The 10,933-nt window shown below is 42.8% G+C and overlaps 2 protein-coding genes and 1 long non-coding RNA gene across 3 annotated transcripts in view; 1 reads left to right on the top strand and 2 right to left on the bottom strand.

Annotated features, from left to right (window-relative positions):
• LOC309372197 (laminin subunit gamma-2-like) overlaps positions 1–84 on the bottom strand; it is a gene marked incomplete at its 5' end in the record, with an annotated part of 22,589 nt that extends 22,505 nt beyond the window's left edge. The window contains one exon of the mRNA XM_081915494.1: positions 39–84. Within this exon, the coding sequence (XP_081771620.1) occupies positions 39–84 (46 nt within the window). The remainder of the gene's footprint in view (positions 1–38) is intronic.
• A 254-nt stretch (positions 85–338) lies between these two features.
• On the top strand, positions 339–5,387 carry LOC309372019. Its single transcript, XR_014169366.1, has 2 exons — positions 339–486; positions 2,819–5,387. It is a non-coding gene; the product is annotated as an uncharacterized lncRNA (long non-coding RNA).
• Positions 5,388–7,151: 1,764 nt separating this feature from the next.
• The window catches only part of LAMC2 (laminin subunit gamma 2), a 43,712-nt gene continuing 39,930 nt past the window's right edge, over positions 7,152–10,933 (bottom strand). Inside the window, exon 23 of the mRNA XM_081915045.1 lies at positions 7,152–8,795. Coding sequence (XP_081771171.1) covers positions 8,545–8,795 — 251 coding nt within the window. The 3' untranslated portion in view covers positions 7,152–8,544. The remainder of the gene's footprint in view (positions 8,796–10,933) is intronic.

Genomic DNA, 10,933 nt, shown 5'->3' with positions numbered 1-10,933 from the left:
TCATAATACCTCTCCTGGAGTATTCATTTTTTACTTGCCTTCATTGACTGAAGCCTGCTTGCCTTTCTGTCTCATCTGGGACATCTCTTGAGTCAGACTACTGATTAAGCGTGTGAGCTCCCTTCAGCTATGCCAATTCCTGGAAGCACCTCTACTTTTAACAATCAAGTGTGAGAATTGCCTGTCCTGAGTTAGCCCAGCGAGAAGAACTAAAGTGAATTTGCTAAGGATAATGTTTAACTTTTGTCTCCTGCCTCAGTGCAACTTGTTTCTTAATTAAAATTGTCTTTATTTAAAATAATTTCTACTGTGGGGATGCCAAAATGGAAAAGGAGATGAACATTTTAGGGCAGAGCATCACCTGATCATCTTGTGGGAAAGGGCTCCTGTCAATGTTCTTTCTATGTTTCCTCCACAGAACAATATCCTGGTTGTGAAAGATGATGTGAACCACCCCATGGCCATTGTCAGTTCAACTAAGAGCAGGTGCGTCCAGAAAGGGACTGTGGGTGGGGGAAGGGCAAAAATGTCGGTCAGACTGTTGGGAGCCTTTTGGTTTCTGCCAACAAATATTTCTGCAGGCGTTTGATTGCAGAGCCAACAATGTTTACTAGCAGTTCAGAAAATGGCGGCAAAGGATTGGTTTTCCCTCTTCCTCACCTCCCCCATTCCTCAACAGGGACTGCAGTCTTTGATGTAAAGTACCCCGTTGACCATGAATGTTCCTGAGCAGTCCATTCCTCCTCTTTCTCGGCTGCTATGTCAGTTGCTAACATGACAATCCATATTACACACAGAGAGAGAGGTCAGTGTGAAGGTTTACCAGGGTTATGTAGTTAAGGTAATCGGAAAATAGAATCTAGACCACATGAGATAAAGATATAACTCAATTATATTAATTATAAGGGCAATACAAATAATCCAAGACTACCACACAATTCAAAACAAATGCCTGCAAGACTTCAAAGGTAAAAAAGGTAAAGGACCAATGGTTAAGTCCAGTCAAAGGCGACTATGGGGTTGCAGCGCTCGTCTCGCTTTCAGGCGGAGGGAGCCAGCATTTGTCCACAGACAGCATTCCGAGTCATGACTAAACCGCTTCTGGTGCAATTGGACACTGTGACGGAAGCCAGAGCGCATGGAAACGCTGTTTACCTTCCTGCCACAGTGGCACCTATTCATTTACTCGCACTGGTATTCTTTTGAACTGCTAGGCTGGCAGGAGCTGGGACAGAGCAATGGGAGCTCACCCCGTAGCGGGAATTCAAGCCGTCGACCTTCTGATCAGCAAGTCCAAGAGGCTCAGTGGTTTAGACCACAGCGCCGCCAGACTTCAACTACAACAGGGGACATAATTATCAGTCAACAATGACTTTCGGCACCTGAGCTTTATACTTTCCTTAAAAGGGGATGACCAGTCCTGTAATCTTCAGATGGAAGTGAGTCTTGGACCTTTTCCAGTCAGTCCAAGTCAAAGCTTTCACAGTGGAACACCAGTGGAAAACCATCTTTCCACCTGATGTCCAGGGAGTTCTTCAAAGCAATGGACAGATCTGGAGCTAATTGTGCTGGATTGTTGTCTCTCACATTAGTGACCTCATGGTACCCTTGCATTATTTCTTTAGCTATATGCTATATACTGTAGAATGTATTTGTAAGCATCTGGGTGAAAAGAGTAAAGATATGGAACAAAGTAACAATCTCTAGCTTATTTCTTTTACACACTTCACCATACAACTTGAATACTCCCTATCCCACATTGTATTCTTGAACTTTATGTCATGTATATAGGACTTCATTTTAAGATTTCACCCAGATAATGACAACTCTCTCTTAGTTTAGCTCAAATTCTGACTTGCTGACATGTGATCAAGACATGACCTGCATGTCCCATATTTTGTTAGCTGCAATGATGTATGAAGCTTCACACAGATTCAGAGCAAATCATGACAGACCAGTTTGACCAGGCTTACATGACCCTGAGATTGGGATTCTTTAACACAACCTGAGATTCTTTAACCTTCTTCACTTTGCTCTTCTTACAATCCTATCCTCACCCGCTCTCTAGCTTGCTGCAAACCCACAGGAGCTCTGTTTGCTCCAGCAGGCAGAGCTGGAGAGGGGGTGACACTATCCAGGTAGGAGAGGCTGTGGAGCCATGAAGAGAAAAGTCACGCTCTCAGTTTGCAACCTTAACTGCCCTAGAATATGCAGCCAAACTAATTAGCAGATTACAGAATTGAAAGTTCTGTTGAGAAATCCAGCATGGTAATTTTTGCAGAATTCTACAGCCCTTTCAATGGCACGGGCAAATGAAATAATTTGTCAGAACTCTAGTGGTAGAATATTATCTGACTTTTCCATGTTTATTTCCATGAGTGTCAAAGAAATCTTAGCAGACCGTTTTGTAAACTGTTCTGAGACTAAAGATTGCATAGTGTTGGGCTGCGTGTTCGAATGCAGTTTAACCTTGGAACTGCTGTTTGTATAGACCAGCTCTTATTTGTGTAAAGAAAAGAAAATGGGCCTTGAAAACTCCCCTTTCCTTTTCTGTTCAGTGGAAGACATCTGTCTGGGGTTAGTTCAAGAGACGTCTTGGATATCATAAGCAGGGTGGCTGAGATAAGGGGACAGATCTGCTTTCTCTCCTACCTACCACTCCTCCAGTCCCATTCCCCACATCAGTGGTCCCACTGGCAAAGTCTACAAGCCCCCAGCCTCAGGAACTAGGCTCCATCCAACCAAATAGGCAGGTTAGCCTGTGCAGCCGTCCATCTTCTCAACTGACCGCCTCCCTCTGCTTCTCTTTCTCCCACAGACTGGCTCTTCAGCATGGTGATGGTCATGTGGTGGATTACTTGTGTCAGCCAGTCATTGATTACATCCTCAAGAGTCAGCTGTACCTGAATGCCTCTGGCTAAAGCTCCCTCGGAGTTGCACCATGGCAGCCCTATTACTCCACTCTCCTACCGTTGTTCATCACAATTCTCTCTTTCTCACTCTCTCATTTCTTTCTCATTGCCTCTTGTGTCCATCTGCCTGTTTCACTCTGATGTCCCACCACCACTACCAAATGCCGGGAAGCGCTGCATACAACAACCAGCCGAGCGCACACTCTATCCAGTAATCTTCCCCCTTCCAGTTAGGAGAGAAAATGGAAGAGAGGATCAGATGCCACGTGCCTCAGGGGGACAGCTTTGGTGTCTACCTTCCCAGCATGTGTTATTAGGGGATGAAACATTGCATACCTTTCTAGCACACCTTGGAAGCCAGGAAGGTATTTTCATAATACATCAGCTAAATAAATTTCAGTGGGCCTTTTTATTTTTAATGCAGGGTTTTTTTTCCATTCCCTCTATTTTTGGCTTTCTAAAAAATTGCTGTGATCCATTCAAATTAGAATGTGGTTGGCAGAAGGAGATTCTGACCCACTTGGTACAAAGCCCAGACTTTTTAGGTCAAGCTTGGAAGATGGAAAAAGAAAGAAAAAGAAAAGAAACTGCCCAAATTCTGGATTGTGTTATCTGAAGGAGGGGAATTGCTGGGGAAAGGATGAAAGAATGGCAGGGAGGCAGAATTTCCCTTTGTAAATAGATGCTTGTTTCTAAGGGCAGGGAATTTAAATGGGTTTCCTGTTGTGCTTTAATCCCTTTTTAAAAAGGAGCACTCCCTAGAGTAGAGTAGCGACACAGAGTACACCTGCCCGGGATGCTGCAAGTAAGTAACCCACCTTGCTTGCTCATGGAATGCCTTCAATCATTTGTCCCAGATGGGCTGTGTCCTCTTGGTTTAAAGTGTTTAATTTTCTGCAGAAGCTCATTTGGCTTTTCATCACTTGTGGTGTCCACTGCACCCTTGCTGGTGTGATTAGTTCAGGCTCGTTCATTCGCAGCTGTTTCCCTCTGTCAACATGCCTGCCTCTTTCAGCCTGGGGGGGGGCAACTGCAGGAAGAGGCATTCTCCCCCTCACTCAGGCAATGCCCTCCCCTAAACCTCAAGGAAATACCAGCAGCTGCGCTCAGTTTAGTGCTCAAAACAAGTAGCCAGTTGTGATTGTGTTATAGCTAGTGAGAGGAATCAGTGAATGTCTGTCAGAGAGGAAGAAATGCAATATGGTTCCTCAGAAATAATGTGTCACAACAAAACCATGAGTTGCACTTCCTCACTTGGCCCCACTAAACAGAGTTAGAGAAATGTGTCAAATGCCTGAGGTGTTGTGCGTATTTGCTTGATCTGGGGAAGTATTCACACATGTGATCCTCCATCAGCGACTCTAGAGTGGCATAGCCTCAGGAAGGCTGTTCCATGTGAGATTTCTACAAGCACAGATCAGCTATTCTTGGCTGGAGTGAAAGCAATGCATACTTCATTCTGAGCTCTTGCCTGGCTACATGTTTCTCACTGGACTTATAGGTGACCATCTGCACTGAATACAGGGAGTGTCCCTGGAAAAATCAGTATTCAGAATCTCTGGCTGCTTCCACGTTGGTGTCCTTGAGTGCTAATGCAAACTACAACCAGAATTGTAGTTGTCTTTCCACACTATTGGGGATATTTCACTTTTCTTTTGCTTGTTCTGCTGTGTGACACAGCTGCTCTGGATGTGGAAGAAGGTCCAAATAACCTGCGCAGTTATTTGAGAGGGGGAAATCCAGTTGTTGTTGTTTTAAACAAAGAGTCATTTATTTAGTACTAAGCACTTACTCATTTGAGTGTGATTGTCCATTATTACTAGCAAAATGTCAAATAACCAAGTATTTAATGTTTCCTTTGCACTGAAAGTGTTGAATCGGGGGAAAACTCCTTGTGGTGATGAGTGGAAAGGTTTCTGTCTTCTTTTCCTTTAGTAATTTATTGTTAGAGTACTAAAACATTTTTTTTTTAATTTAAGCAGTATTTTGCTACTATTTTAATATTATATATCCAGAAAAGCATTTTAGTGCTATTTTAAATATTGATGAAAAATGCTGTCTGATTTATAAAATGGTGCCCACCACAAAGATTATCATGAATGATAAACTTGCTTGCTCAATATGTCACTGCTCGCATCAAAACCACATATCTTTTTTTAAAAAGAGGATAAGAATAGTGCTAAGGGCATCCATGTATGTGAGGCTTGCACAACCCTTTTCAAGAAGATAAAACTTTCTGCTATTTGAAAAAAAGATGAAGGAAACACTGAGAAAACAAAGAAGGGTTATAAATGGAAGATGTCACGTGGACTCGTAAAATGTCAGTGAATGGGGCATGGGGATTCCACCCTAAATACCTCAATCCCTCATTTTCTGTTGCACGTTCTTAGGCAGCTGCTACCCCTAAAAGCGTTTGGCAGCCAGAGAGGAGGGTGGCACACAGGGATGAGATTTGTGTCGCAACCTGGCATTATAGGACCACACCCCAAAGCATTCACTACCCCTTAGACACTCACTGCTGTCACAGGCAGATGTACAGAAGAGACCGTCTCTTTGATGAGAATTTTTCTACTCACAGAAGGCTTAGAAATCCTACATGACTCTAGATAAGTAGCTATTGCTGTCCTGTTCCGCGTTACCAACTACTATTTCCAAAGCACTCTCTCTTTCACATGCCTCCGTTTTAAGAGCAGCCACAACCTCTTGCTGGAACCCACGATACATCTCAATGCTAAGCTGCAGAGTGCAAAGCCAAGAACCTATCTGACAGTCTGTATTTGTCTCTGTGTGTGAGAGAGTGAAAGGCAGAAATTGTGGCCTTCCAGAAAGTTTTGAAGGACACTTTTGTGGGGAGGATTAAAAAAATGTGGTTAGCAAAGAAAATAGAGGGATGGATTCTCCATACTCTGGAACAAAAGATGGGTTATTCAGGCCACTTTCCAGTTTCATCCCGTTTAGGACAGCATGCCTTAGGAACATAGCATTGTGGTTCAGATGATGTATATAATGTCTTATTTGTCTTATCTTTGCCTTCATGTGCTCAGTTATGCTTATGGTTAGGGGGGAGGGGAGAGAGAGCAGGCGGAGCATAAATCTGGATGCTGCTGATGGGATTGGTTTGGAAAGAGTTGGCAAAAGTGTCAGGCTTTGACCCACACATCAAAGGAGTGGGTTTTCATTGCAGGGTGGGGATGGGGGGGGGAGAGGGAGGGAAGGTGACTGTTTTACATTACTTGCAATTTTAAACCGTAAAATTCGCTTTGTTTAAAAAATAAAGTTTTAAAAGGAAAAAAAAAAGATTTGAATATGCTAGAGTTAGGTCATTGTTGCTAAAATGGTCATGGCCAAAAACAAAACAAAATGTTTAAAAGGATGTAATAAAAAGAAAATTACACTAATGAAATTTGTGTTGACCTTCACTACTGTTTCCGTTTACTAGGTAAATTTCTGTGGTTTGCAGCATAGCAACTAGTTAATGGGACTTTAGAGAATAGTTTGCTGGAAACAAGCACAGCTTAACAACCTTATTTTATTTTCACTTAGCAATTATATTAAAATAGAATTCTGCCGCTCCCTTCTTCATTTGTTGTAGCAAAGGTTGATAGATGGCTGGTTATGTGTTGTTAAAGCAGCATGCTGACATCATCTGCTGCTGCCTCTCCCGGCGACAAACAGGCTTATTCGCAGCACAGAATCCCATGTAAAGGTCTGCTGAACAGGGAAAGGCAGATTAGTCCTAATCCAGAGACGTATCCAGTAAGATTTCCATGTGCACCTGGGTTTTTATTGTGCTTTTATTTCTGTAGCACAAGAACTCTCCCATGTAGCATCAGAAGCTGATTTCAGACTCTGGTGGGAGAGCAGTTGCTAGAGGAGGGCCTTTGTGTGTAAAACACAAGAAGCTTTGACCTCTTCTGGACTGAAAGTAAATGACGGTTGTCTGGCAACTACAAGGTGCTGTCTTTCATCTGTTTTGTGGACTGAGCAAAGAAGCTGGCCAGGCTGATGCCAGGACTAATCACTAGGTTGCAGTGGTAGAATGGTTGAGGGATGATCACAGAATCAAGGCATTGACCAGGATCCCTCCGTCGCTGGGGCAGGCTGCAACTACCTTTATCCAAAGTTAAAGTCGATTTCGCCACCACTAAAATGTTCACACTGTACGGGGCGGGGGAAGCGGGGGGAGAGAAGTTTCCAGAATGAGAAACACAATTAAGGAAATAAGCAGCCTTCTCAAACCATGGGGATTCATTATTTATTTTGCCCTTTTCACCTAACCACAACAGAATACTTGATATTTAGCACCATTATACACGTGTATGAAGTACTGTTCGAAGCACTGTTTATTTTTCCAACTACAGCCTTGAACGATAACTTAAAACAGAGTTATAAAATGGAAACCAACAGAATTCTCCAGAGGGATTTTGTCTGTCTCCCGCAAGAAAGTCTGTCCCTCCTTTCACTGAGATGGTGATTCAAAACAAGAAGCTTAGGCTGCCATCCTGGACCCAGTTACCTGGGGGGGGGGGGAGTTCTATTGCATTCAGTGGGGCTTTCTTGTGAGTATAGATAGGCTTGCACTGCTAGGCAATTTTACTAAGCTATAACCTAAGGCCAGGTAGGTGGTTCTCACTATATAGCCACATGAGGTTAACAAAACACTCTTGAGCTTGTTGTAGATAATCTACCAGAGACACCCCCATTTTCATTGTAAAAAATGGGAGGAGAAATGAAGCAAGAACATATTAAATCACCATTGCTGCCACAGGCTTCTACAAGCCTATATTTATTTTCTACAAGTAACTCTCAGGGCTTCCCCTGCCCCCCCCCCTCTGAGGGACTTTGGGGACTGTAGTTTGATTAGAGTATTGAGAATATGCTGTTCGATATCACTGATTTCCCAGAATTCCTGTGGTGAGGCAATGCTACTGAACCAGTTTTAGGCCTATGCAAGCTTTCAGTGGCCAAACTTATCCCATCCTTGAAGTTAAGAAACATTAGATGCTAAGAAAGATTTTCAGAAGGAAAAGCAGCCTGCGAGATTCTAAGTGGGAGAGTGAGAGTTAAGAGTAATTTGTGGTAATAAAAAGGTTTTAATGTAGCATAAGTTAATTTAGCTGGGTTTAACTTCCATCTTATTACATTAGATCAGGCTGGGAGAAAGGAAGGCTAGGATGGCGGACACGTAGTTGGGAGTTCAGATTCAGCTGCTGGCTCCGATCTTTGAACTGCGGCCACACACTAACCCAGAGCACATACCTTCTCCTAATATATTCAGCAATAATCATGTCTCTCGGCACACCGGTTTCTTTAAATTCAGCTGCTTTGTCGTGCAGCCTGCAGATGTCCCCCTTGCTTCCCAGGGGTGGGACAACTAAGATAAACTTGATGTCTCCATGCTTGATGCACCAAAGTGGAACTGCTGCAACATAAACCAGAATGATGCGCCTGCTCTTCCAGCCTGATGAACGGAACTTGAAAAAGATCTATTCAGCAGTCACACGTGGCTTTTTGAGTCCTGAGAGGCTTGGATCTTTTGAAGCACTCAAAACCGTTTGCCTAACTCTGATGCTTTGTGTATCCAAGATCTAGCAGAGTACATGGAAGTCTTCTGTCCCAGCTTCCAAAGGCTTCAAGGTTTCTCAATGGGAGGTATGTTGTAGCAACTTGGGGGAAGACTATCCCGGATTTCCTCCAGGTTCTTGATATCATCAAGGATCTCAGTAATGCTCCATTCCAGTGTCTGAATCCGAAGTTTCTGACGCCTGGCTGTTTCCTCCAGTTGCACCATCAGTTCTTTCAACTGGTTGTTTCTTGTTCTGACTTTACTTAGGTTCGTTTCAAGCATGATCACACCTTGTTCATCCACAAACTCAGGTTGGTCTATACGAGGAGGTAAAATAAAAGGAGAACTCAATAGCAAAACCTTCTGAGCAAGCATCCCTCAATCTAGTTGGTTGTTGAAGGAGCTGTCCCATAATCCACAAACCCAAGACTTTATTATAGTGTTGCCTAAACTTCTGATAGCCAAAGCCCACTTTTGTCTGAATTAAATTTAGAGGCAGGTTCACTCTACTTTCAAAACACTGACTTTTAGAGGCTGAAGGCAGCAGGTACCTCCTACACCTTCAGAGGACTCTGTGTGAGAAACTGTTTCAATCCCTGGTTGGAAGAAGGCACATCCAGAGCAATGATTCCTGGAGGGATGCAATAGACAGTTTCCTCTGAAGGGAGGTGATCGAACCAACAGGTAGTGCAGAGATGCTGTGTAAGTTTCCAGAGAAGGACTGGGAAGTAGCCAATTTAGGGATCAGAGAAGCATTCACTTAATTCCAGCTTCATTCACAAATCCCAGTTTGACACAATCAGTTACAGTAATTAAGCCTATTGTCCATTGACAAAACTGCCATTGTAATGTTATTTATTCACTTATGGATCCCGGATTCTAGAAGAAGATCATCAGCTTTATTTAATAGGTGCACATCGTGATTCAGAAGTGGTCAATAACCCTGGATTCTCTGCTACCCCTTGCTGAAAACTGACCCTAAATTAGAAGACCTTAGAAAGGCTTTCATTAAGGTACCGTAAGTTTCCAAACAATGTTCTCCATTGTATTTGGGACATTTTTAATGATACTAAGCAATCTGTGATTTTGCATTTGTGGATAGATTTTGAATTGTAGACCGTTATTTGTTTAATCAACAAAAACAGTTTTATTGTAGTAAATAAATATGCAGCCATAGACAACAAACAATGTTGTCATCAAATTGCGAGAAATTGCGAGAAACATATTGTCATCAAATTGCAAGAAACATACTGTCTCTCTGCAGTTGTAGCCAAGAAAATCCAATCAAAGCTTCTCCAAAAGGCTTAAATTTATTGTGATGGCAATCGCGTAGTATGAGTGGTAAAATTTATGACAGGAATTTCCCTATCAGTCACCCAAGCTATTTATAAATCTTGTCCATGAGCTACCCTGTGATGTTTAATTCGGTAATTTTATGCTCATAAAATTTCTAACAGACTGCAATTTGTGATGACTTAATGTTGTTTAAAAAACTTGATACAATCTTATTTATTTAGTGACATTTGCATTCCACTCTGCTCCTCACTTGCTGGCAACAGAAATACACAAGCTAAATGATGCTAAGCAACTTCTCCAGAAGCACCTGCATTTTCCCCACAAGTAACCGGATTTCTCCTGTCCAAGCAATTTGAGAACGTTATGACTCCATCTACGACATGTGCTTGCCCCACTTAACATCCACAGCCTGGATGGGATATCTTAATTTGGCACACGTGCGCAGAGTCCGGTGCGCGCACTACCAATGTTACATGGCAGTTCCCCTTGCCATGCATATTGGGCCTGCAGACATTGAGCTCTGCATACAAAGCCTTTCAAAAGGCTCTGTGTGTGATACCCGGGTGTCAGACAGGACAGGTATGCATAACTCCTCCCATGCAAATTCATACTTACCTGAGGGGACTGTATAAACTGCTATGTCACAGGTGTGTGATCATGGGTGTGATTCTTATAACTGAAATAACCAGCAGCCTCAAAAGAGTGCAATTTATCACACAACAGTATTCAGTCCTGCAGCTTCATGAACTGGTCCTGGTGCATGTAATGTGTTAGAAATGAAAAGATCTTGGATCTGAAGTCCTAACATTGGTAACGAGTTAAAACCACAATATGCTTTGACACACCGCAAAATGCTGCACATATTGAAGAGCAGCTGGTATGTGGAAAAATATAAGGCCACTCCTAGGGCGCAGAAATATGTTCCCACAGCAAATGTATGTTTGCAATCCCACATTTGCCAAGATAATGTGAATGTGGAGAGGGTAAAGGATCAACAGGGATTCAGCACTCCAGTCTCCTGCTTGCGTATTCTCCCCACATACAGCCTGACCTCTCATTCGTGTTTCAAGACCACCACTGGGTTAGGGACTCTCTCATGATGAGTAGTTCACAGATCCCATGGTTTCATCATACAAGGGGAATAAAAAGCTATCAGTTA

The sequence above is a fragment of the Podarcis melisellensis genome (genome assembly GCF_964234715.1).
Source record: "Podarcis melisellensis genome assembly, chromosome: 6".
Lineage (NCBI taxonomy): Eukaryota > Metazoa > Chordata > Lepidosauria > Squamata > Lacertidae > Podarcis > Podarcis melisellensis.
Note: the sequence above shows the minus strand (reverse complement) of the source record. Positions and strands in the feature narration are given on the sequence as shown.